At 39.1% G+C, this 27,966-nt stretch overlaps 1 protein-coding gene across 1 annotated transcript in view; it reads left to right on the top strand.

Moving 5' to 3' along the window:
* Positions 1 to 27,966, top strand: part of MICU2 (mitochondrial calcium uptake 2) — a 134,522-nt gene that overhangs the window by 71,588 nt on the left and 34,968 nt on the right. The window contains exons 2-4 of the mRNA XM_063394663.1: positions 1,733 to 1,880; positions 26,162 to 26,193; positions 26,306 to 26,381. Of these exons, the coding sequence (XP_063250733.1) occupies positions 1,733 to 1,880; positions 26,162 to 26,193; positions 26,306 to 26,381 (256 nt within the window). The remainder of the gene's footprint in view (positions 1 to 1,732; positions 1,881 to 26,161; positions 26,194 to 26,305; positions 26,382 to 27,966) is intronic.

Below are 27,966 nucleotides of genomic sequence, written 5' to 3'. Positions count from 1 at the left end.
ATCAGTAACAAATTTAGCTTTAAACAGAATTCAAATCAATCCTGCAAGACTTAAAAAACTTGAAAATCCAGTTGGTTTGAACATGTTGTAGAATTCACTTTTTACTTCTCTTAAACTTTTTTATTTTGTATTTATGCAGAAAGATTGCTCTTTGTTACATAATTTTGGTTAAAGAACAAATGTGAAACCATTTCCCCTTTTTTTTTGCCACTGGGGAAAGATTGCTTATGTTACTGTGAGAAGGATGTAATTTTAATAAGAATGCAGCGTGTTAATACCCAGCAACCATGAAATATTAATTTGAGATTTGCAGCATTTGTTGAGTCTTGTTAACTAAGCAATTACAGAGTCACTTGTCTCCTAAAGTTTTAAAAAGTATAAAGCTACATTTGTTGCTACATTGGATTTGTATTTTCCAGAACAGGCAGGTCTGAACAGCAGCAGTGCACTTGGGTTGTAGGCCATGATAGAGCCCTATAATGTAAGAAGCTTAAATCAGTTCTGTCTAAACCAAAGCAAGTCTTGGCTTCAGATACTTAGAGGCATTTATATTTTCCTTGCATATGAATATGACCGTTTTAAATCTAAATTACGAGTATTTTGGGTTTTTTCTTGTTGTTGGTTCCCTCACACCCTTCATTGAAACCTGAGGTTTAAGGCAAACGAATGTGCTACAAGGGAAAACTAAAATTGACTACAACAGGTACTTGTAGCCTATCATTCAGTGAAATATTTTAACAAGTCCTTAATGCTAACACAGAGGTACAAGGTGTAGGATTAAATGGCAAGTTGAAGCCTTCTATTTAGAAATATAATAATTTATAATATAATACAATATGTGATGGTAATTGTCCCATGATTGTCCTATGATCAAATGCACACAATGTGTGTTCTGAATTTTAGAGTTTCTCATTTTCCTGTTGTCAGTTACCATTTCTGAAATCCTAAAGTGTAAATATCTCTGTTTCACTGGGTCTGTGTCCTCTTTTGCTGCCAGTAAGTGCTGGTGCTGCTCATCAGAGTATTGTCAATTCATGCAGTTTTGATCCTGAGGCTTTCAATATTTATGAGGAGAGGGTGAAGTTGGAGATTTTTTGTTTGCTTGACTAGTTGAATCTTTGAGTTTGGTGCTATTATCTCTGACTCCTTTGTTGGTGTTTTCATTGCTTTTCCAGTTTTTCTGACTTTTCTGAAAGACAGACCCATACTTAAGCTGGAACAGCATTACTCTCCCATCTTAGGAGCTGCTCCACAATTCAGTAGCTGACTTCAGGAATGGGTCATTTGCATGAATACACAGCACATATCACCCTCTGCTGAGCCAGCCACTAACCTGGAGAAATTCTATTTACTCTTTGGTGGATTTAGGTTTTTTGTAGAGTTAGCAAGCTGAATTTGGCTCAGCCAGAGCCCAAGAAGTAGCAGAGCTGGCAAACAAGGAGGTGCAGGACCACATAGCCAAGAGCAGGAGGGTGGGAAGCAGGAGCAGCCTTTGGTGACATACAGCCATTAATTTGGTTAGCCTGTGTTGTTAACCATGCTCTCAGTAAAGCCAAAAAATACTTTATCATATAAGCGTCATTCTGTAAGACTGTGCCATAAAAGCTTCAATTGCTGGTAGCTTTATGTTGTGGCTACCCACAGCATCCTGAGGTTGATCCAGATTGGGTATAGGATTTTTTCTAATGACATCTTTGGTGTATAAATGTGGTGGATTTTTTTTCTTTTCCAGAAGGAAGATGTCATTCATGCAGACGTGGATGAAAGGCTGTCTCTTCGAAAGCACCGCTTCATGCATTTTGCATCATTGGAATATGAAGGAGAATATTACATGACACCAAGAGATTTCTTGTTCTCAGTAATGTTTGATCAAGTTGAACGTAAGTGGTTTTCTTGTCATTGTATTTGTGAAGGAAAAGAAACTTGCTGATGCCCTTAGAGATGTCATTTGCAAACCACTGGGATAAGATCCTTTATGCTACATAAATCAGCAGAAGCCAATTTTTAAATGTTGCCCATATGGATTCTCACAGACACCACTACCCTTTACACAAGTGAAGTGAGGCTGATGATTTGGAAACTGGTGACTTGCTGATGACATCTCTGCATAATTTACATCTGATCAGTATGTAGTTGCTCAATTGCTTACATGCCACAGAAAATAGAATGAGTGTATTATAATAGTGTTCTTTCCATCCCTGGTCCTGTTATCTTCTCTCCACTGAGTAGATTGTGGGTAATTCTGTGACCAGTGAGTCATTCTGTGACCTTTTTTCTTAAAGGAAGCAGTGATAGGAGTGAGTTGAATGGGAATAACAGAACCCAGAGTTCAGTTCTACATTTTTGATTTTAAATCTTCTTTGATTTTTACATAACCTAGTTAAGAACAAACCAAAATCACAAATGTCTTTTCAAGAAGTACTTTTAAAAGTGTGCTTTCTGAGGAGAAGATAGGAACAGCACACAAATAAGAAGTGCATAGGTCGTTGTTCTTTTCTGCAGGTTTTTCTGGCTTCATTAATTGTGTCCCATTCTTTATGCTTCTTTTGTCTTTCTATCTTCTGTTATTTCCATGATACAGCAATTTTTTTAATGGTATATGCTTTTTTTTCCTCAGAAAAATTGGGGTTTACAGTTTTTCCAAGATTTTTTTTTTTGAAAGGTTAAGTTTTCCAGTTTCCAGAGAGGATTGTAACTTAAAAGACAAATACGCTGTTTGTTCAGCTGCTGAGGGAAAGAGGGAGAGATCCCAGCTGTGGTAGTTGTTAGCTGCAGTCTGCACATGCTGACCAGTAGAGCATGTTGTCTAGCAAAAGCCATTCAAAGGCTGGGATGCTCTGCCCACCTACCAGCAAATGCTGTAGTGACTTGGGAGTATGGAAATGCAAATCCAGAAAGGAATTCAAGGTCCTGTGGAAAGGTTTGAGAGACCGGGAGGAGGAAGGAGACCAGAATGCACTTTGATTCAAGCCTGTCAAAAACCAAGGGCAGAGTGCAGCTAAAAAGAGCTGCAGGTGGTCCAAGAATAGGACGCAAGTATCTGTAGTAAAAGAAGTTTTCCAGTATCTGCCAAAAATCTATAGGTGATAAGGATGCATTAATTCACTGCTGACACACAGCTTCTTGTATTACACAAAGCTGAATATAAATCTTTTGAGGGACTTTATGACCTTGACAGTCATGGAGATTTTTAAAATACTGGGTTTTAATGTATGGGTGTTAGACATTGTTCCCCTTCAAAACTTAAATCATTAAGTTAAAAACCTAAAACGGAACTTATTTTGAATTTTTCAGCCTGAAAGAAGAAACTTTTAGTTTTGAAGGTGTGGTTTTCAGACAGTTGTCTCTGAAGAGAAGGTTAGAAAGATAAGCATTTTTCAGTCCTAGCCATTCACACATGTTAATTGGTTACTCCAAGCATAATAGTACATATGCTGATTTTTAATGAAGTGGTATGTGGTGATATTTATTCATAATGCAGCCAAGTTAATTTCAGTTGTTTTGCTAATATTAGGAAATAGCATTAAACAGAAACTGATAAATAATGACAAAAAACCCCATTTGCTCTAATGCATATTTAGCATTTCAAATTGAGGTCAGGGTTGCAGCAGTAGCATCATAGATAGAAAAATGTTGATGCTTGAAGTTATTGTTCCTAAATATTTTTTGACTGTCATTGTTATGGATTCTTTGGCCAGTCACATAAACACAGTGGTAAACAATTCTCTTGATTTCTCTTGCTTGGAATTTTATGGTTTGGTGTGACTGCAAACAGACACAGAATTTGATGGTAGGGAGATAGGGCACTTGAAGTATTTTAAAGGCAGTGGTTTTATTCATTGTGTTTAGAAGAGTTTCATATGAAGAAAATAAACAGACCTATCTCAGGTGTCTGTCCTGGTATATTCAGAGTAGGTCAAGATAGTGAACTTAATAGCAAAGCATCAATTATTTTGGAAGTTTTCCGCTTACATAATAAAGTAATTCTCTTTCACGCTGGGCAGTGCCTTTAGAAATGAAAAAGATATGAGACCACATATCCTAGAGAGCCCTTCACTTACTGCATATTTAGATGCAATTTTAACATGTGATCTTGCATGCAGATGGTGAGTCTTACAATGCTGAACTTCAAGCTGTAATGACATGGTTATTCTCTACATATTTTTGATTAATTGCTAATAAGTAAAAAAACCCAAACCTGCAAAATCTGAAGCGCCCTGGCAGTAACCATCCATCTTCATAAATATTTGCTTGGAGTCTTCCAATTGGATGCTGTTTATAGTAATATGGAAGACTCGGGGCTGATCTAAAGTTTTGTTTCTGCTGTACTTTTTACAGACAATATACAGAAACATGACCAGCCTCATGAGCAGTTTAGTTGTGTCCCTGAGAATTACTTTAAAATCTCCTGTTGGTTTTTAAGCGTAGTTGAATTTAGTTGAAAGTAAATGTTGTGTTGCGTAAAACAGATGAGTTGTTGGTGCTAGCATTAAAAAATACCAAAATATTTTAGCTATGTGCAGATTGTCAAGTGAATTCCTGTACACAGTTGGGTGGAATTTATTACTGAAGCAAAAATCTTAGGTGTGCCCTTTGACAAGGTTGCAAAAGATGCAATAAATTATGATTTATTATGGAACGTTTTACCAGATAAGAAAGCAGATGAACTGTACTGCAAATATATCAGCTGTCATCCAGCCTAAGTGATCTTGAACCCTGCCTGGTAGACCTTAGTTCACTACCTCTGGTCATTTGTTTCCTGGTACATGGGTTTCTCTATTACTGATTTTTTTAAAGTAGGCAAAAGTTGTGAAATATTGGCATTTCTGTTAATTAAATCACACCTTCAAAGTTATTTACTGTAAGGGTGATAATCAAGAAAAATATTTACAGTACTGCCATGTAAGGAGAATGAGCTGATAACAAATGCAGAGTTTCCTGACAGACTTTTTGTTCTGCCTATTGACAAAGAAAAGAGCTCTATAAAAGAATAAAGACACTGCCTAAAAAAAATTTGCTTGCTTTTAGGGGCAGTGCTTCACACCAAGTTACTCTGTAAATATGTGCCTAGTTCTACTGCTGTTAGTAATTTTATGAAAGGAAGCAGCCACCTCTTTATAAACAATGGCAAACAGTAAATGAGATGTGGTAGTGTGGCACAGCATTTGTGCCAGCACAAAACTAATATGACAACATTTTTTTCTACCAGTTAGTGCAGTGCATACTAAATGCACATTGGGGTTTTGGATTCATGGCTATATGCCGTGTAATCTTGGGTTAAAACTATGTTACCACAGGGATGTGTGGCAAACCATTGCAAAACCAGACAAGTTGTTCTGGGTAATCTGTGGGATGTTCATGTAAATCATCATGCGTGATGCAATGATAGTTTAGGGGAAATTGTTCTCTGTTGCTGTTCTTATTGTGATGTAAAAATACCTAACAATGTCCAGTAATATCTAATACAAATAATACAAACTTGCTGTGTTGCATCAGAAATTCTAACATTTTTAAGATTACAGCTACAGAAAGGATAAAATTCTGCTGATTTACATTGAATTTTCATTGCAATGCAGGAGCATTTTTGAGAGACCCTTTATGTAAAATTAGTGTCTCAAACAGTTGTGCATACTTAGGCTCATATTCCAGATTAGACAACTAATGCTGTGTTAGAGCACCATGGAAATACCATCTCTGATGTGCTGTTGCAGGATGTAAAGAAAATCTGTATTAATTGTTTAAAAGGACTGCAAGAGTCCTTCAGTAAATGAAGATTTTTGCAATGCATTGAATCTGAACTTTACTTGTGTTCATTTTTTTTCTGGAGAAGATTATTCTATTCCTCTTCCAGGTAGAAGACAAACCTCCAGGTTACCTTGTCTAGTAACAATTGACACTTGCTAAATAAAGATCTTGATCCTTCTGTATCTACTCAGTCCAGATTTAATGTGTTGTAGCATCTTCATTCATTCAGCTGAGGTAAAAGAGATATCCCTGTGTTCTACAATACCAGGGTACCACAGGCAGTATTTCCATGGCAGAGACCTATCTGTCAGTGAGGATTAGTGTGTTGTAAGTTTCCTTGGAGAAGTTGTTCAAGTTGGTTAAGCTTACTGTAGGAACACAGTTGGAACAAAGTTGTCGTGTGTTTGCAGGATTGATAGGATGTGTTGCTTCCTGTCACAGCATCACCGTGGTCACAGCTGTGAGGGAATCTCGGGAAAGGACACACTGCGAGGCTGTGGTGGCTAAAAAATTGAGTTCTCCATTGTCATTAGCTGAGGTCAGTGCTGATGCAGTCAGTGGTGTCAGGAGAGCCAAGGGGGACCAGTCAGGAGATGAGCACTTCAGAATGAGCTGAGTCAGTCTTTTCATTTTGGGGTTTTGAGTTTTTTGCCTTTGGTGGGACTTCAGATGCCTATACTGTAGTGTCTTCATTTTGACCTGAATTTCATGCACAGTAACTAAGCAGACTAATGTGAGTCATGCATCAGTGTCAGATCTAAAATCTAGGATTCAGAGTCAAAGAACAAGATTGTAGCTTGTCTGAATGGAGAAGATTCATATGGGAAGTAGGGATTGAAGTGTTGTATGGGGAGCCTTTGATACAGCTGGGAACTAAATTCAATCCTCTCAAATTTCTAATGTGTTAACAAAGGAATTGTTTTCTCTCTATCTCTGCATTTAGTGGTTTTTTAGTGCAGATTTGTCATTGTTGCTCAAATCCTCCAAACAGAGAACTCTGCAAGCTGAGTATGCATGACAGAGATGACCCCTTGCCCAGTGCTAGATGGAAGCTAAAGTGAAGATAAATCTAAAGAAATGACATGATGGTTTAAGGTCATTAGATAAATCTCTTCTGAATTTTGGAAAATGAAACAAAATCAGCCATTTCTAGCCAAAGCTTCTTAGTCATCATTGCTTACTCATTTCTTAAAGTGGGGTTGTGAGTAAAGGAAAATACTATTCCTGATAAGGAACTGAAAACAAAAGCAAAGATAAACATTGATTACTGAAAATGTCTTCCATACTGTGGATTTTTCATCCTCAGCCATTCTTCATCACCCAAAAAGCATTAGGAAATCCTACCAGAACCCTGTCAAAGTCTTCAAATAACTTACTTTCACTTTCCCTTAAGTGTCCAAGTAGAATATTAAAATTGGTGTTTTGCATAAATAATGTTGTGCCTCAGCCAGTTGTTGGTAATTAAATAAGCTAAATAAGGGAGGGGTTTTTTTTTCTTTTGTCCTGTCTTTTTGTCCAGATGTTAACTGATAACTAACATACACAGGCTGTGTATTTATCTAAAAACTAATTTGACCATAAATAGTTCTTTGTTTAGAAATATGGCAGAAATTCATATAATCTTGATAATGTGTATTTATGTCTGGACGTGTGTTTTGTTGTGAACTCAAAATAAACACTAGTGCACTTTCATAATGGTTGCATCACAAGGTACTACAAAACAGAATCAAAGATGGGATTCTTGAGGAGAAATGCAGTGTTCCCTCCTGCAGCATTCAAATCTGCTCTGCTGGCCAGGTTTCTTTTTTGGTGTATTAACCACAGGCCTCTGCACCAACTTATTGTTTGTTCCCGTTTCTCAGAAAAGTGTGTTTGGTTGAAAGTCTGACAAAGAGCTGAAGGGGAGCAGTGCTGAGAGCAGAGGTGTTAGGTGAGTGCTGGCTTCCAGCACTGAAGCCCTGCAGCTGCAGCAGCGAGGAAGCGTCCACGGTCAGATGGGAGAGCAGGAGGAAAGGGAACCATGGAGCAGAATCACTTAAAAACCATATCATTGACAGGGAAAATATGTATTTTTTTCCCCTCCAGTTCTATTTCCATGCCTTCAACCATGTTTTCAACCCTTAAATTTATAGTGACATTTGTGTTTTTGCAGGTATGTCTGTGTGAGACAACATAGGGTTGTACTGAACTCCTGTCACTGTTGTGATTGATTCCTGTTTTTCCCTTTGTGGCATATTGATGACTGGCTGAAGAGTGATGCAGATTGAGGGTTCTTACCTCAATTGACTGCAGTGCTTACTGATTAGATGAAAACTTGGGCAAGATGATATGAAAATACATTACTAGCTATTCAGCTTTCTGAGAAATACTTCAATGAGAAGATAAATTACAGCTTCTCAATGAATGAAAGCAATTTTTAAAAACTCAGCACAAAAATAGTACCGATAAATAAAAGCGATCAGGCTTCAGCAGAGTTGTGAGCAAGAGGCAAGTGGTCTCAATGCACATCTTGAAGGATTTGGTTATTTAAAGTGTGAAAGTTATTGGCTATTTAATGGCATCTGAATGGAAAACAGATTCCCTGAAACGAATGAAAATATATTGTGCGCATACAGAATACTTGTAGTGCAAGTAATGGAAAGATCTGGTTATTAATAACAGGAGTCTGCTTGTTGTATAAACATCGTCTGCCTTAGAATTTCAGAAGTCTTGCAACAGTTTCTGCTTTAGTCAAGTATTCCAGTTTTGTGACATGCTAATGTGATATTTAAAATACCTAACAGAGAAGTCTTTTTTTTTTATAATATGGGCACATTTCAAGAGCTCATACAATCATTCTTGGTCTCTGAATATTTTTCCTATCTTTAAAGACTTTTTTATTTTTTAGAACACCACACACTCTTTCAACTACTTTTATAGCATACTGTCAACATACCACAGAAAATATCTGTGATTTGTTCTCCCACACGTTCCGAATACTTTTTGACAGATTATTTCAGTATTTTTTTTAATAATTCAGTGGAACTTAATGGCTTCTGAAACATCCTGCTTAACTGACAATTAAGTCTTAACAGATGTAGCGTGAAATTCAGATTCAATGAATTTTTTTCACTCTTAAGTGTATTTTAATTTCTTGCAACATATGTCCGCAGCACAGACAGGTATTGGTTTATACCTAAGAAGTTCAATCTGTTTTTAAAATTCCTTAGCTTGCATTCAGTTATTTAAGAACTGATGAGGATCTGCAGACCACTGGTGGATGATAGCAGGTGCCAGGAGTGCAGATGGGGCTCCTGCCAAAATCTAGCACACATTCTAGCTTCGTATTTTCAGTTGTTTGTAACTCCTTTGGTACTGATGGTTCCATGCTTTTCCTAGGCCAGGGCTGAATTTTTATTGTATTAGTCATATGATTTATCCTTTTTTGAGTAGCCTTGATACAGACTAATATTTTTCCCCTGCTTATTCTCATAAGAAATGTTACATTAGGAGGTTTTTAAAAATACCTAGGGTAGAACCACAGAGTATCAATCACTTTGCTTCTAGGCAGCAGCAACAGGCAAGGCGTGCAGCCTGCTTTGGTAGGTGAGAGGAGCTATCCTTACTTGCCAAACAGCTGGTGTCTCCAGGGGCACCTTTGAGAAGTTCCATTGCTCCCTGCTTGGAAAACACTGGCACCGATTCCCTAAGGGAGAAACTGGCCAGGTTATGCTGTGGTTTTCACTCCCCAGCCTTGCACCTGCAGTGGGTTATAGCACCGACTGTGCTCAGTAGCCTTCCTCATCTGCTGTGAAACAAAAGCAAATAGTGAGTTCAAAGACTTTTTCCATGTGTAAAACACACAGGTCCTCTTGTTAGAGCCACCTGCTCATATGGCAGTGCCCTCCCTTGGGTCACCAGCTTTGTTACTGCAGAGGAGAGTGCAAGCGAGACAATTCTTAGTAATCAAATCAGTCATCCAGTGTTGTCCAGTCCCTCAGAGAGCTCAGGTCCTCACATCATCATCCAGATTGCTGGCAAGCACCTGGTCATTCTGCAGGCTACATCTTTTTTTAAATATCTTTCCTCTCAGACCTGGAAGAGCCTGAAAGTGAAAGTATTTTACAGACACAGCTAACAAATCCTGCCTTGGTTGTTACCAGACAAAAAAGTAGTTCAGCTTTGCTAGTAGGTCCAAATTCATCCTACCTGGCCATTCTTGTTTTTCCTAGCTGCTCTTTTCAGCTGATCAGGATACATAAAATGCCAGTGTCCAGGGACTTCGTATGCCAAGAGCTGCAATCATACTTGGCTTAATAAAAATTTTAAAAGGGGCTCCTTGCATGGAATTTAAATAGAAGACATGGCCAAGACAGCCACCTTTTGATGTTATTCAGTTTAGTCCAGTTGTCTTCCAGGACTGATGTTTGAAGTCTTCAGGATGATGCAGCTCGTTCTCCCAGGCGCCAGCCTTCTTTTCAAGTTTTGAATGTGTGTCCTTTGTGCCAATACTTCAGATACTTCTGGAACTACTGAGACAGTGAAATCTTGCTGCTGCATCAGTATTGGCAAGTGCATTGTAAGTCACGTATCCCACTAGAGAACCTGCCAGTTCCAGAGAACAGAGGACTTTTCTCCTTTTCTGTTCCTCTCCAAATGTTTGGGGTTCTTTTTCATTTTTGTTTCTCCTGGGGAAGAGGTGTGCACCCACACCCTGACAATAGCATTTATTTCTCTTCTGTGGATTTGTTGGTGACATAGAATGTGAGAGCTTCCTTCTGTTTCACTGTCAGTTTCTTGGGAGAAACCATAAAATCTAATGCTCTAAAATTTCATCTACTTCTCAGGCTTTCTTTGAATTGGTTAAGGAGAAAAGCTTTTTTGCCAGCTGTACGGTGGTAAAGGCAGTCTCTACTGCTGAAAAAGTGAGAGGGTATTTTAAACCAGTATGGTCATTTTAAAAGTACACTGGGCAACATGAATTACTCTACACTTTCACTAGAAGAAAGCTGTCCATTGTTTCCTTTTCATTTGTATGAACGGTGAGAATTATAAAAAGCCCATTTAAAATTTGATTCATTTGTCATTTCAATCTCTTTCCTCTGCAGCTAAAATAAATGCTCATTTCAAGAGGACAGTTGTCATTCTTTCTGTGCAGTATTTCTGTAAAGAGGAGAAAGGATATCTGCGTAGTCAAACCATTGTAAGAACACTCATATTTATTGCCACTGCTCACCTAAATTAAAATGTAATATCTCGTAATGTATTTTTATGCATTTGTATCCTCCATTAGGGGAAAACATCGTGGCTTAGTACTTGTCTTTAACATTTCAAAATTTATCGTATAGGTTCTGTAAGCTAGCTCCTATTTCAGCAGTTTAAAATAAAACAAATCTAAAATATAGACCGCATGCATTTTTTCATACTCAATTTAAATCATTTTTAACTACTGGTTATATTGGAAAACAGTGACACAATATCTCTGTTGCTTAAAAACTCTGCTAATACGCACCCTAAAAGTAGTCACTATCTGTATAAACCCTCCTGCTCTTATGCTATCATTTCCTATTTCTTAAAACAGTGGATTTTCTTCTTTTGAACCTTAGCTCTGTGATGCATTATAGATAATTAAGCTACCACTCAGCATTGGTCTTGTTAGGCTGGCAAACCTGAGTTTATTTTTATCTCCTCTGTCTGGGTGAGGCCATCCATTCCACAGCTTCCGGTAGGTATCTTTATTCCATGCTTTTCTGAGTCTGATTTGTCAGTGGAAAGCCAGCGTCGTTCCCTGGCTCACAGCACAATCCACTAGCAGTCACTGTGGTCTAAGGTATGGAACAAGGATGGAAGTCGGGAACTTCTTAAATTAAGGCTGTTGCTGAAACTTCTGAATGTCAGACTGCAGCTTTAGTTAAGGAGAAAAATGGTTCAGAGCAATGCTCACTTGAGCAAAATGCCGAAATGTGTGTAGCCTGTGCTCCACTCGCAGTCACTATGTGCAGAACAGCTTCCAGCACCTAAGGTGCTTTGGTCCTCATTTGCTCCTTCATATGTCTGCCAAGCTGAGGATACTGGGGTGTAGAGCAAATTATTTTCTGCATCCTTAGGTGAGGAAATTTTTGGCATAATCATTGTATTGTGATTAGAACAGAAAAAGAGAGTTTTGGCAAAGAACATCCTCCTAGGAGGTCATGTGCTTAGGAGGCTTGATGGCCCCGGATAAGGTACACTTTTGCTCAGGGAAAGGAAAAAATTGTTCATTTTTTCAGTCCACAATTGCTCTTGGAGGAGAAACTGGTTTTGTCAGAGAAGCTGAGAATGGCAGGAAGGAGACAACACAAGGATAATTGGAAGTGGTGGACACAGAAGCCCTGTATACTGAAAGCTGCTGCAAGTTTAATGAGACATGGGTTGGAATTTTGATGTAAAATGTACTTCTGCACTTGGATTTGCCTTCTAAATTATATTTACTGAATAAATATTTCTGTTCTATTTCTGTCTTGACCTATTGCAATATTTCCTCTGGGCTTAAAATGGTCAGAATTCTTTTAAAAATCTGACAGTAAAATAAAAGCCAGGGTAAAGCCAAATGTGTTTCAGAGGTTTGTTTCATCAGATTATTTGAATTCAGGGGGAGAAAACTTTTTTTCTGAGGAAATAAGACAATTCTAGAAAATAACTTATTTCTTCAAAGAGACTTGTGATCTTCATCTAGATTTTCTTTTTCTTTCTGACAGATTTTTTTCTTTATTGTGTGAGGAGTTTGAAGTCAAAGGGTCAAGTGGTGGCTTATCTTTCTTCTCTTATTCAGTCTGCAGAGTTCATTCTTTAGTGTAGAGGAGGTGTCCTAGTTGGTGCACAAGACTTTTTGTTTCGACTGCTGTAGAAGGCTGATGAACATCATGTTAATAATTTTTAAACCTACCTTTAGCAGCATTCATTTTTTTAAGTTGAAGATTGACCAAGCTGTTTTGACGTGTGCAATGAGGTAGGATTAACACCTGGTTTTAAGCTCTTCCATGATTTCTCCTAACTTTAGTTCTTTCCAGTCTTAGGGGAGTTCTCAGACTTTTCATGATCCTGCTCCTGGTTCCATTACCACCTTGTCTACTAAATAAAGGCAATGTTTCAAATTAGTTTTATGTAATTGTCTTGACTCTGCTGTTCTGAGAAACCATTAAAACCTAGCAAAATTTCTTCGTTGAGTTTTTTGCATGGCAAAAATAGGTTAAACCTTTCATAGCTTAAAAAACAGGAGCATCCTGTTAGCATTTACATAGCCTTGGAGCCCCTGCTGTAGGAAAGCTTTCCAAACATCTGTTAATTGCTGTGTGGCAGATGTTAATGATGTATAAACAAGTGAGACTCAGCAGGGGCTGTTACTGGTTTTCTTAAAGCTTCTCTGTGTGCTAGTAGCAGAATGAGCTAATCTTAGAAGTGGAAAGAAACCTCAGGCTAATTTAAAGATAAAGGTGAGAATGTGGACCATCAGCTGAAGGAAAGCAAGTCAGACACTGAAAGGAACTCCAATTAAACAAGAGAAGGAAGAAGGAAAGAGAAAGTAGAGATTGCAGTAATGCTTGAACCTGGAGAGCTGAGGAAATAGTGAAGTAGGTCTGTGCAGATCACTGAATGCTCAAAACACTAGACAGTGTCTTCTGTATAAAAATTCCTAAACATGGTTATTAGAATGTCCTTATCTTTCCATAACGGCAGTTGGAAAAAGTAATGTCATCACTGTGGTGTCATCTGCACTGAAATGGCCTTCCTAAAGTTTTCATGTAAGGTTGCACTTCAGAGCCTTATAAAGAAAAAGGTTCCTTCTGGAAATTCTGCATTTGCATTCTGCAATGACAGGATTATCTTAATTCAGCTCTGAATAACAATTCCCTTTATCATTCTCCTCATCCCTAGGAATCTAAAACATCTGAAGTGCTACAATACTTTTGACACCTATGCCAAAAGTCACTTCCCTTAAAATAGCAGTTTTATTATTTTCTGTTTTTTTCCTCTCCTTCCTTAAGCTGATTCACTAACATTAATGGGGATTAGTTGCAATTATTAAGCTTCTGCTGAAAACGAAAGTCATGCATTAGGTTCTGCAAGAGTAGGCATCCAATAATTCAGTTCATCCTTTTAATAAAACTAATTGCAAAATTGATGTGTTTCTTTGGTGTTTATGAACCCTTGTCTTTCAATGGATGATGTCAGCAGAATTTGGGAATGTGGAGAACAGATGGATAATACCATCAACTGCAAAAATACAAGGTTTTTTAAGTTAAACTGTAGATTAGTAGCAAGTGGACCCAAAACAACCTTGTGGGCTTTCTTTTGCTTATATTTATCATATCTTTTAGAATTTCCTCTTACTGACATTCAACACAAATGGTAAATAATTTACTAAAGCCTTTCCAGATTTTTAGTTAAGAGAATTATTTTGTCCTTTGTCCCCTTTTTGTCCTCTGATACAAATGTATTTGTTGTTTCTTCAAGAAAAATCTGCTGCAGAGGTGAATAGGAGGTGTAACTAGTCCAGTCACCCCAAGCAGTAATTGAATACCATCTAGTGAGTGTTCACTTAATCCTTTCATTCCTAAACAGAATCCATATTGCTTATGATTTACAAAGTAATTGTTCTCTAAACTCAAAAGCAACGCCCTTGGACAGCTAGTCACTGTAAATTGCATGTTCATGAATGGGGCTTTTGTTCTGGAAGAGAAGCATAATAAGGGTTTGAATTTTTGGTGTTTATTGTGCTCTAGGCAGTAAGACAAAATGTCCCAGGCCTTGGTCTTAAACACACATTTCACATTACTGAAATTACCAATATAGGATTGTTTCCTTTCAGTAAAATGCCCCAATTCACTGTTAAATCCAGTGCTTAGTACTCTCATCCCTCAAGAAATAAAGCAAAAATGCTATATTGTAGGTTGTCAGTGAGAACTGAAGGCTTCAACTGCATAAGAATGCTTTTGCTCTTAGTATAAGCAAGGGGGCAAAAGCCAAAAGCTGCATATGAAACCTACCAACTATTGTATGTATTTGGTGTTAGTGTATGTTCCAAAAGCACGTAAATGGATATTTTCTTTTTGGAAGGATTGGTCAGGTGACTGTATTAAATTAGAGAGATGTCTTGTATTCATAACCCTTCTAGAAACAAATGTCTGCAAGCATGTGCTAAACCCAACTGAACATGATCTTGGGCAACAGATCCTCACTGACCTTGCCTTGAGGTTTTTCCTGTTGTCATCATGAGAAGCTAAGGACATTCTAGTTACTGCAATAACATCCAGAGCCTCCCTTCCAGCTTCAGCTATTCTGTGAGTGAGGTAATTTTCCTTAACCATGGGGGAACCCCACTTCATGGGTTTTCCCTTAAGCTTCTCAGAAACTCCTGAGACCATCTTTCACATTCACCAAAAATGTGCTGTTTGTGATATATTCCCTAGAATGTTACCACTGGGAAGAAAATAAGAACAGTAAGATATTCTAAAGGATGTGTTTGTTTTGTGGGGGATGTAGGGCAGCCCTGAAGGCCTCAATTTCTAGACACTTGATGGAAGGACAAGACACTAGGAGAATGAAACATGATCATCAGAATAGTGCAGCAATAGAAATCAGACATCCTGCTGTTGAGATTTCCAGATTTTACAATAGCAATACAGAAAAACATTAGCCACCTCTTTCTCTCTTTTTTTTCTTCTTCTAAAGGTCTAGGGAGTGCTATGATATGATGAATGACAGTTTCCCAAAATGATATTTCTAGTAAAAATCCATTATATTTTTCCAATCAGCTGTCACCTCTTTGAATATTTTTGGCAATATTTCTAAGACCTTTTCCTCCATGTTGCTGTAGTGGAAGTAAATCTTTTTAAAAAAGTATAAAACATAACAAAAGAGAAAGCATTAATGATGGTGTAAATAATTTTGATATGTGATAGGGTGAAACAGGAAAAGCAGTAAAAAACAGTGAGCTACTACATAAACTGGATCTGAGTAGCTATTTATATTTACAGTGCTCTAGAGAACCCATGCAATTTATGTGTTATGTCAGTGCTCCTGGTCACTTACCCACTGCAGTACTTTAAATGGCCTAGATGCACTGATATGTCAGCTATTTGCTGCTTGGACACAAGCATGATAAATGTCCTAGGTCTGAAGAGATTTACAGTAACCACTGCATTTTTCATGCTGATACCATTAATAAAATTTTTTTCACTTAATATTTCCAGTTTTAACTTTAAAATTTTAAATTTCTTCAGATCATTATATTTTTTTTCTGTTCCACTAGGAATAAGCAATATCAACAGTATCTTGAAGTTTGTGCTTGGATGCATAAGTTTAAGAAGTAAACTATTTCATAAACAAAGGAGGTAAATTATTTCACCAATTTTTGACCCACCCAGTGGATGAGGGAAAGGGGTATGGATGTCATCTACCTAGACTTTGGAAAAGCCTTTGGCACTTTCCCTCAGCAGTCTCCTGGTGAAGCTGGCTGCTCATAGCTTGCATGGGTGCACTGTTCACTGGGTGAAAAACTGGCTGGCTGGCCAAACCCAGAGAGTGGTGCTGAATGGGGGCCGATCACAAAGTGGTGTTCCCCAGGGCTCTGCATTTGGGCCAGCCCCGTTTAATGTCTTTATTGATGATCTGGATGAGGGGATCAAGTGCACTGTTAGTTTGCAGAGTTTGGCAAGTTTGGCAGGAGTGTTGATCTGCTGGAGGGCAGGGAGGCCCTGCAGAGGGATCTGGACAGGCTGGATGGATGGGTCAAGACCAGTTGTATGAGGTTCAGCAAGGCCAAGGGCCAGGTCCTGCCTCTGGGTCACAACACCCCCAGGCAGTGCTACAGGCTGGGGGCAGTGCCTGCAAAGCTGCCTGGTGGAAAAGGACCTGTGGGTGCTGGTCAGCACAGCTGAACATGATCCAGGCTGTGCCCAGGGGGCCAAGAAGGCCGATGGCATCCTGGCCTGGCTCAGCCATGGTGTGGGCAGCAGGAGCAGGGCAGTGACCGTCCCCCTGTGCTGGGCACTGCTGAGGCCACTCCTCCAATGCTGTGCTCAGTTCTGGCCCTTGCTGCAAGAAAGACCTTGAGGGGCTGGAGCGTGTCCAGAGAAGGGCAGCGGAGCTGGGGAAGGGTCTGGAGCACAAGTGCTGTGAGGAGCAGCTGAGGGAGCTGGGGGTGTTTATCCTGGAGAAAAGGAGGCTCAGGGGGGACCTCACTGCTCTCTACAACTGCCTGAAAGGAGGGGGCAGCCAGGTGAGGGTCAATCTCTCCTCCTAGATAATAAGTGACAGGATAAGAGGAAGTGGCCTCAAGTTGCACCAAGGAAGGTTTAGGCTGAGTACTAGGGAAAAATTGTTCATGGAATGGGTGGTCGGACATTGTAACAGACTGCTCAGAAAAGCAGTGAAATCACCATCCCTGAAAGTCATGAAAAGACTTGTGGATGTGGCACTTGGGGACACAGTTGGACCTGGCAGTGCTGCATTAATGTCTGGACTTAATGATCTTAGAGGTCTTTTCCGACATTAGTGATTCTATTGTCTTTTGAGGCCACATCATGGAATCATAGAATCATTAAGGCTAAAAAAGATTTTTAAATTCATCAAATCCAACCATTAACCTAACCCTGTGGAGTCCCCCACTAAACCATGTCCGTAAGCAACGCATTCACGTATCTTTTAAGTACTTCCAGGGATGGTGCCTCCACAACTTCTCTGGGCAGCCTGTTCCAGTGCTTGACAACCCTTTCAGTAAAAAAAAAGTTTTCCAGTCTAAACCTCCCCTTGTGCAACTTGAGGCCATTTTCCAAACTAACTTTAGTATTTATATTGTCTTTCAAATGTGTGAACATTTGTGTGCACCTAAACTGATGAGATAATGCATGAGCCAAAGTCTGTTGGGAGCAATAGGACAAAGTGGTTGACCCACGGGGTTATTTCTGGCATTGTTATCTGTAATTCTTTCATATTGGAGTATACAGTATATATACATCGAAGAGTAATAAACCATACAGTTACTTCATATAATTTGACACATATAATAGTTTGAAATTATTTACAGTTCCTGCTTAAGGGATAAATTGTATCAGAGCAAAAAGGTGGAGAAGATGGTCCACTCTGATGTGTCTTCTTTTTTCTTATTCCAGGGTTAGTAAGGTGGCTTTATCCTAATGATAATTCGCACACAACAGAATAATTCTCCACCTGGTACCTCAGTTATGTTTGCCAGCAAGAGAACCCAATTTGTAATAAACAATCTGCAATATTCTTGTGCTTAGTCTTTAACTGGTTTAAGGGCAAGGGGGGTTGCATTTTGTAAGATGCATGTGAAAAGTTTGTCATGACAGGATAGATCTTCGGAATACATATTGTAAAGGAAGTAGCTGAATTTGACAAAAGGAGTGGTGTCTACTGTGGTAATGGGGGCTTTATACTGAGCACATAAGCTTAAATAAAGTTTTGCATAGTGAAATAAGAATCAGTTTCTGGCTTTTTTTTCCCTTCATTTTGGTTGTGGGATGATTTGCACACATTTTCATTCTGAATCCAAATTAATCTCTGCTTATAATTAAGATCAGTTTGCTCAAGTTGTGTATGCAGTCAGATTTTGAGCTGTGTCATTTCATTGTTGTTGTCCTTACCCCTCTTTATTTGTTCCTCTATAATAATCTTCTCCAGCCAGATGGCAGATGGGTTCTGCCATCTACTTTATGGCAGAACCCTTAGGCCAGGGATCATGACTTCTAACACTGCCTAGCAGAGGAACAGAATTAAACCTCTAGTGCTAGGAGTCTGTCATAATAGTTTATTTTTTTGTTGTTGTTAGTATCCTAACCTAGCATGTGCTCTGACACTGTAGTATTTAAAAACTAGGTTTTATTAACAGTAGGAGATGGTGACTTAAAGAGAGTGATGCTACACAAATTATACCTTCTTTATTTCAGAGTTGGATCAAAGTTCATTAATTGAGTCTTCTTGAAGGCGTAGTCTAGCTTAGACTGTTCTCTTTGCTAGATAAGACTGACTACAATCTCAAAAGTTGTAACAGGAATTTTGGGGGGTTGTGGCTCTGTTTGCCTGTTCTTTGTGGGAAAGTCTGTGGTTTTGTGCAGTCAAGAAATGCCATCTATCCCAAAATTCTGAATTGCACAGTGTTCTCTGTAAGTTGCAGGAATTGTTCTCTACCCTTTTGGTCTCAGAAACATGTATTATGGATACAGCTCTTTCCAGGTAATCTCTGTTGTCCTTTGTAAGACTTTATTGCTGCAATTATGCAGCCATTCCTGAACTGTAGTAAACTTTGTCCTTGCATCTGATTAAGTTCTTATTAAAACAGAGAATACATGCCCTTAGCACTGCTAACATCGGGCTGCTAGATTGGAGGTTGGAAAAAACAGATTACAGATGTAACAAATACAGAAAGCAGTCACAGTGTGAGTTACCTGCTTGCATGCAGAAGGACCTGCTCAACTTATGAATGTCAGGTCAGAGGAAGTAATTGCAGTATTTTTTTAAAAGAAGGAAACAGATATGAGCAAGACCTGGATTGGACACCTGTCTCAACCTGGAATAAATTGTTCTTTCTCTGTCTGTTTCTCTCCCTTGATTATAAGGGGAGCCTAGGGTCATTAGTCAGGAGGAAGTTTGCAGAAAGAGATAACATCTTTTATTAGACCAGTTGCTCTAAGTTGGAAAAATTGGACAAGCTTTTGGGCATATGAGCTCTTCTTCAGATCTGAAATAGGAGCAACAGATTTCAGATTTAATTATAAACCTTTTTCTGTCTATGTCTTCACCATCAACCATCATAGTTACAGCAAAGCATCACAGAGATCACTAACTCAGATTTAGGCACCTAATTTTTAGACATCTAAATGAAGCCAGAGGAACCGAGCATGAGGTGCTTATTTGGGAGTTTGAGGGCTTGCATTTCACATGACACACTTTTTCCGGACGCTCCCTCCCATGCTGAGCTCTGCCTTCGCAGAGGACTGGCAGCCTCTCCTGCTGAGGAAATGCTCAGCTGCAGTTGTGCTCTCTGCTTGGCCTTTGCTGCTCGTGTGTTTCACGTGAAGTCTCAGCTCACTTCACGTGCTCCCCTTGCAGGGATGCCCTTAGAGACCTGTGAGACTGCTCCAGTTGTTTGGGAGAAGTGACTTTCTGTATCCTGTATGTCCTTGCAGTACAAGTCTTGTGGTAAGCTTGGAAGTTAGAACATATTCTCACCTTTTCCTTACCTGCAGCTTGGATATGTTATTAGAAAGGGAATATCTCACTTTCCTTGGATAATATCTAAGGAGAAGCTGTTCCCCTGCTCTCCTTGTCATTCCCACAGACTCCTGCTGCAGTCCCATTGAGGACTGAGCTGTTGGTAAGCACTGTAGTGGGCACCACAGTATCTGCTTTTACCCTGGTGCCTTTGGTTATTTTGCAGCTCTTGGTGACTCCGTGCCATGGTCTCTTTAAGAGGTTTTGAAAACTTGCTTATCTTAATTCTTTTGTCTGTTTTAGTTTCCTTAAAGACTGTGTCATCCTTTGATGTTTCCTCTCTGCATCAGCATCCCACCCTTTTTACCCCAGGCTGCCTGACTCACTGAGAAACCTCCTGGTATTGACTTGCTCTGATGCAACTGCTCTTCTGAAATGGAGATTTGCCAGTGCTGGCCCCATCCCAGTGCTCTTTATTTCTTGTTTCCTCGGAGGAGTGATTGCTTTAAATAAAGAAGGACAGATGCAAAGCTTGTTTTGTAAAGCATAGCAGAAGCTTCTATTACTGCAAATTGCCTTCTCCACTGGGCATACTTGAATTCAATTCAGGTGGTTCAATTTACTAATTCATGTGATTGAAATGACTTTTATCAATTATCTTTCAATGGAGCAATGCAGAAGTCCAGTAAAAGCTTTCTAGCTGAAGTAGATTCTTAATTCATTTAAATTGCATGCTCATTTATTATTCAGATATTGGTTTGCCAGGAGCTGGCATAGCAATCTGACCACTTGGTTTGTCATGCTTTCAAAAAGCCTTGAATTTTTGCTGTCCTTAATTTATCTCCCATATCACCAGTGTTTCAAAAGGAGGCCTTAAAGAACTAATTACTAGCTTCAATTTTTGTTCTTTATTGGTTTCATTAGCAGTAAGTACTTTATAAATGCATAGAAGAGCTTTAAAGAATGAGGATGAAAATAAGGTAGGTTAGAAAGGCACACTTGGTTAATATAACATATTTGTCCAGTATCATTAAAATTATCTAAGAGAGCTGAGAATGAAATACAAGCTATTGAATTTCAAAGATCTTCTATTTCAGGCTAATTTAAACAGAAATTTTAACAGCATATCCCCAAGGAATTCAACACACACAATTCTTATCTAACCCAGCTCGCTGGTGCAGGATTCTCAGAGTTCAGCTTGCGTGAAAGCTGGCAGCCAGTTACAAGGAAGAAATACAAATTCTTGTTCCCATGGCAGACAAGGCTGCAGGGTGGGCTCTGCTGTAAAGGCCACAGCAAGAGCTGCATACAGTGGATGTGGTTTTTAAAATGCCCTGATCCTCAGATCCTTAGATTAGGACTGTGCTGAAATCCCATCCAGTTTAAAAGGTTTGTTTCACTCATCATTTTGCAGAATGAGAGTTTGTTTCAATTGTGAATATACTTAATGCTATTCTCATCCTACTTTTGCATAAAAAGCCAAATGGTTTTATAGTACTTCAGTATGACCTTGAACCTGCAAATATTCTGCAAAGATAACAATGAATGCCATACAAAATTAAAAAGCTGGGAGGTCAATTTTCCTATTATTCTTGTTTGTAGTTTTGTCTGTTTGAAATGGAGCTAAAAAAAGATTCGGCTCAAACCTAAATCTTAGTGATTTTACTGATAAAAAGGATAAAGATACCTATTTTATACTGTTCACATTTGAATTTCAGACTGTGGAGGAAGATTGATTCAAAATTTAATATAAATTTCCATATTACAAAAATAAAGCAATCTTGCAGACCTGTAAAATTATGTTTTCATGCAAATAGTAGTAACTTTTGCTTTGTCCTCTGATTATTGTTGTTAGAGTTGATCTTCATGATTTTGCTCATTCTTTGACTCTAAACGTCTTTTGTCAGATCTAAGCCATTTCTTAGCTCTATAGGTGTAATAGGGTGTTACTGTGTGTGCAAGTTCAGCCTTGTTTAATTCAGCCCTTTTCTAACAGTAATCCTAACGTTGATGTCAGGTCCATTCTACATCTTAGTGTAAAAAAATGATAGATGATGGAAACAGTTCTATTGTAAGAAACATAAGTGACAAAATACCTAGGTTTGCCGAGGGCAAATTAAGAATGATGGAGCTGCTCTTGGCAGTGTTTTCTTAATTACTGTTGTCAACTAACTTTCTTGGCTAACGGCACAGAACTTGTGTGTTTGTAAGTAGACTTGTTATTCATACAACTTAAAAAGCTCAGATGCCTTTTTGTCCATGAAACGTGCCTCTGTACCTCATTGTTTCATGGATATGCTGTAGGTGGCGAAAATGAGATTATTGCATCTGTAAAATATGTAGACATCCTTGAAAATACTCACTGTCCTTTAAGCCAACATTCCATCATAGTTGTGGCAGGTCTGTAGGGAAAAAAAAAAAAAGTTGTTCTTATTTATTCAAGTTGAAAACAATAAAAATCCCAAGTTTCTTTTTTCATATCAAAACAAGACTAACTACTACATACAAGTTTTGTACTGTCATTAATTTTCCAATTAGTAAGAATCTATTAAGATAAAAGAATAAAACTAAAGAAAATTGAATCATATGGATCTTTTACTTATTAGGTTAAATAGTCCCTAATAATTATATCTGTTGCTTGTAGTCTTCAGAGAGAGACTTAGAGCCTGATATATTTGTAGTCATGTGTGAGGAGTGATAGCACCATATTTAATTCATAGGAAGAAAGAGGCACTTTCTCTCTTCAGTGTACAAACTGGCTAAGAAAACTGTTTAACTCTTTACAGTGCTTCTTCTGCAGAGAGGAGTTAACCTTCTCATAATTATTTTAGACAAGGTCTTAAAAGACCTGATTCCTCAGAGGGCTGCACCTTTGGTATTAATAGAGCTTTCCTTGTTGGTGTTTAAAGGAAAGTAAATAAATTGAGAAAATAAGCACTAAGAGCTAAATTAGCGTTCAAGAAATATGTTTCCTAGTGAAAACAGAGATTTGAGTCTTCAGACGTGATTTTATATGGTGACAGTACCAATAAAATGTGACTGAATGTAATTCTTAGAAAACACTAAAGTAATTATTGGAGGAAACTCATTCTACAGTTTAAAGATTATATTATTATAAGATTGTATTCTAATACCTTACACAAATTCCAGTATGAAAGGTAACACTACTGTCCCTAGTGTGAGGGTGTTTTTTCAAAAAAATTCTTACCCTCCAGTACACAGATGCTTGCCAGCATCTACCCATGTGAGAAGAGCGCCATTAAAAGACTCCATGTGTATTACTTTGCTGTGTTTACTGCTTTGTAAAGTAGAAATCTCTTTGTTTCTCTCTCAGTCTGTCCCTTTCCCTCCTGCCTTTTTTCCTGTCTTGCTGTAGCAGCTGCCTCTCGTCCAGTCGCTGCAAGGACCAATTCTGACCCCTGAGAGGCACCTGGTGCTGCCTCTCACCACGTTGTGGGGTGATTATGACTCTTCTGTCCCTCTTCTGCCACTCAGCAAAGACTTCTTTTCCTTTCCCAGTCCTTTCACCCATGCAAGAGTAGCATGAGCATCTCTGTATCATTGTTGTTACCGTCTTTTCACCTCTGAAAGAGGTCAGCCATCACGTCAGCATCTTAAATATCCTCTGGAGGGTGACTGTGGCTGGGTGCAAGAGGGCAGATATGGATGGGTGCCACAGCCATTTCTGTGAGCCCTAGGCAGTTATGGTTGTGATTGCTGGCTGATGAAAAGAGTGAAGAGTACAAGAGACTACGTCTACAACAGACTTTCCTTTCTTAATTTTTATCATGATATGGTAATTCTCAGTGAGGATATGTTGTTTCCAAAGCATTGTAGCTGAAGAGTTTCAGCGTTGTTGTTCTGAATGCAACACAAAGAGAAACACAGACTCAGTCAAGTGTACAGCCTCACAAACTTGGCCAACTATTGTCTCAGCTGTAGCTCCAAGTGTTTTCTCCTTACCTTGCATCACTTATCCATGATAATAAGCCTTTGCTGTTCCAGCTCCCAGAGTCCAGGTTGTCTCCCTTCATCATCCTCCTGAATGCTGGCAAAAGGCTACTCCCCAGTACACTGCTGTGGTAGCAGGTGCCAATCCAGATGTGATGTTCTTGGTATCACCAGGAGAATTAAATGAATGGAGTTGCTGTTAACCAAATAAGGGTATATGGCTGGCTTCAGTGCAGACAGGGAGTACAGGGAGCAAGGTGGTTTTCCCTTTCTTCTTTCAGATACTGTTTTTTTAGACCTACAGCCTGACTCATTCCCTTCTGTAAGGCTAGTCTCTAGATTGGTCTGCCAGGACCAAAAAAACAGCTGAAGTTGAGTTTCACACTGAAATGTGCTATAGAGAAGCAGTTGACATTTCAAAGCTGAGATCTAAATCACTTAATTTGCTAAACAGCTATTCATGAGAATGCTGTGCAGCAGGGACTGGTGTCTTGATGTAACATCTAACTTTGGTGTTACATCACACCACTCAGCACTCAGCCTTACTGGATGTAGCTATTGTTGCTTCTTCTCCCAGTCCATTGTTAGTCTGATTTCTTTTGTCTCAAATGAGGCAAATTAGAGTATTTCATGCATTGTTTTACTTAAAGGCTATCTACCTATGGAGCTTTATATATGTGTGTGTATATGGGTGTAGATGTATGTATAGGCATTGCACAAAAATGTATTCATCCACAGTAACAGGTGGTACTGGCAACACCTGTTGCTAGGGTCACTCAACACTCCAGTATTAAAACCCTAATTTTAGTTGCTTATAACTTTTGTCAAACTTAAGCATTTGTGTTGAAATGTTATGTGCCAGGTGTCTGCCTTAGGCTGATTTGGGGGAGGGGATGTGGGGAGAGGAATTTATCAGCAAAACTGTTACTGCTGGTTCAGGGAGCAGAGGCCAGGGTACTGGTTTGCCTCTACTGAAAAATGAGCTGTTGCTGGTTGAGATGTTCCAAGCCAAAAGTTGCCAGTGGAGATCCCTTGCATCTGGGCGTGCCATTTGCCAGCACTATGGAAATTCGCTGTTTTACTGACAAAGCACCTCCATCTGGCCAAATTATGGGTCTGTGAAAATGCTTGGTAAATGTTTGTTGACAGCTGCCCACCAGGCTGCCTCCATCATGTCCGTTTCCAGATAGTGGTGCTGCATAGTGACCCTTTGGATGCAAAATGTCTGTGAAGCAACAAGGTAGCCTTGGAGACTGTGTGGAGCAAAGCAGGCTGCCGCACACGGGGGCACCAGGCCACAGAGCACGGCCAAGTGGCTCCATTTGTGCTTACTCAGTGTGAATAAATAGGAGGGAATGGCTGGCTGGAATCCAGAGGAAGTGGTGATGAGGGAAGAGAGTGATGGGCTGAGAGTGGTAAGAGTGAAGGACAGCAGGGTTTGGAGAACTGTATGAGGAGAAGTGCTGAGGATATAGACTGAGAACTGACATGCACAGCTCTTGCAGGTCCATGACCATAGGGTTTCTGTGATCCCTGCCTAACCAGCTGGAATGTTCCACTCTTGATACATTGCAGCTCCTCAAACATGTGATTTACACAGGAACATAACCTATACTGCCAGTGGCTCCCCTGTTTGAGTGTATACACTTGAACCTGCTAAGAAACACTTAGGAGTTTGCATGATTTTAATCTGATGCTCTTTCAGAATGCAAGTTTGTTCAATTTACTTCTGCTTAATAGAAATATCAACATTTTCACGTTGTTTTTTTTTTTTCTTCTGTTTTTTTCTTTTTTTTTTTTAGTATTTCTTAGCTTTCACATACTAAACCTGCACTTCTTTTTTTTTCTTTTTTTTTTTAGTATTTCTTAGCTTTCACATACTAAACCTGCACTTCAGGAACTATCATGTGTGCATGGAAATCCCTTTGTAAATACTACAGCTGTCTCTTGCTGTACAGTCTTGCCTTGGAATCTCTGTGCCGTTTATGGCTCGCAGTGTGCAAAGTCACACTAGTAACTTGGTCATCAATATGAAAGTGGGCTGTGGTTTAATCTAGGCTGAGAGAACATTTGAACAGACTGCTCATATTATTTTTAAATCTTGTCCTTTTCATGATTGTTATGGGAATTAAAAACAAACTGTCTGTTGCAAAATATTCTGTTTCATATTACTTAGCATTTTCCCATAAAAATCTGAAGAAATGCCACAGAACCTGATCAAAGTTCAAAGTCAGTTTGTTATTGAATGATGATGATTTTTTTTTTATTATAGGCAAAGCCTCAGCCAAGAAACTGACAAAAAAGGTAAGCAAAATGTGCCTTTCCTTCTTCAAAAGAACTTGCATTCTTTCTGTTACTGAAGTGATTAAGTCTCTTTCAAAACTGGCCTTATGTTTTCTTGTTTGTGTCTTTGAAGGAGGTAGATGCTGCACTGCTGTATGTTGCCAAAGCTAAACCAGGACCGACCTTTTTTAGAGAGCTTGGTGATAAAGGTAATGAGCACTTCTGATACTGAAAAATACATCTTGCTTTTCATCTCATTATATGGTATGAGTTGAATGTATTTTTTAAGACTTTTCATGGATTTTACTTCAACCCCATCTAGCCAGTAGCTGCCTCCTTGGCAAATCTCTGTTATGCAAGAGAGAGTAAAGAGGCTGAGAATTGAAAGCCTTCTGAGGTGCAGGAGGAGACATGAAAGAAACTGAAAAGCCTACTTGGAAAAGGGCTAAAGGGATGACTTGAACATAAAATGGACTTTTAAGAATTTTTGTTAATAACCTGACTGTTCCTCTATATAACTTAAATGCATGGAAACTAAGAATAAAAATAAAAATTGTACCTAGTTACATTAAGTGTGTCCCTGATTCCAAGAGCAGTTGAACTTATTTCTCGCTCTTCAGGAGCTTTGTGACCCTTCACAGTGTTGATGTGCTTTGTTTTCTTTTCACCCGGCATTTCCACTTTATACTGGACTACATGAAGAGAAAACTAAGAGCTGGGACATTGTTAGTGTGACAACAGGGGATTAAAGAACACCAAATAAACATCTCATTAACATAAATTAATTGAAGAGAGAAAACAAACAAGAGGATCAAGAAAACCAAATAGATGAGCAATTAACCATTTCAGTGTAACAAAGACCAGAATTCCCAAACTAATGAGAAAGACCGACAGTGCCTATTCACAAACTTTCTGTATCATACAGTTCAGCCTGAATCCCTTATCCTGTGGATGTTTCTGAAAAATAAAGCTGCTGTTGCACTGCTGCAGTTCCTTGGCAGGCATGAACTGTGCTCTCTCTATGCACAGCAGATCCTCAGACATGGTTGGAAGCTTGTGCCAAGAGAGCAGCCCTGGATCTCAGCCTGCAGCATTTCACCCACCCTGAGGGTGAAAGGGTGAAAGAGGCCTCACAGCCTCTTCTGCCTGCAGTTCATTTCTTGCATCCTTGTGCAGATCTGCAAGGGTCCCCAGCTGGGTGCCTTGCTTGTCAGTCTGCTCCTGAAAGCCCCAGCATGCCCCAAAAGCCCTGAAACATCTCTGGACAAATTACCAGTTTTTTCTTGTCCTAGGAAAGAGTGGATTTTGTACTAAACAGTCATTCCCTGCCTTTTCCAATCATCACATGCTTTCCTAGGGTTTGGCTTAAAGTACTCTCAGTCTTGAATTTTTGGATATTCTCTCTCTTTACCTGCTTTTTTAGAGCCTTTCTTTTTCTAGTGATGGACACTGCAAATCCCCAGAGCATGCTGCCTGGGAAAAACGAATCCACAAAGAGAAACTGAAAACAGCAAATGAGTGCAGCCTTCTCTTCCTGCACCTCTCCCAGCTGAGTGCTTGGCAGAAAGTGGGCTCAGTGATATGCTCAGAGTTGGCGCCTTCTGCATTCTGGCAAGGATCTGCCCTTGCTTAGCACTGTGTGTGTTCCAATTTCTGTCCTTCAAAGGTCAGGTAGGAGTTTAAGTGATGCAGAAACATTCAGTGCAGTCATCCATATGTCCCCACAATACTCAGAGTTTTTACAATTTTTGGTCATGATGCCTGTTTAGTGACTTTGATGCTTTTGCTTTGAGA

This window comes from Prinia subflava, chromosome 3 (genome assembly GCF_021018805.1).
Source record: "Prinia subflava isolate CZ2003 ecotype Zambia chromosome 3, Cam_Psub_1.2, whole genome shotgun sequence".
NCBI classification, from domain to species: domain Eukaryota; kingdom Metazoa; phylum Chordata; class Aves; order Passeriformes; family Cisticolidae; genus Prinia; species Prinia subflava.
Note: the sequence above shows the minus strand (reverse complement) of the source record. Positions and strands in the feature narration are given on the sequence as shown.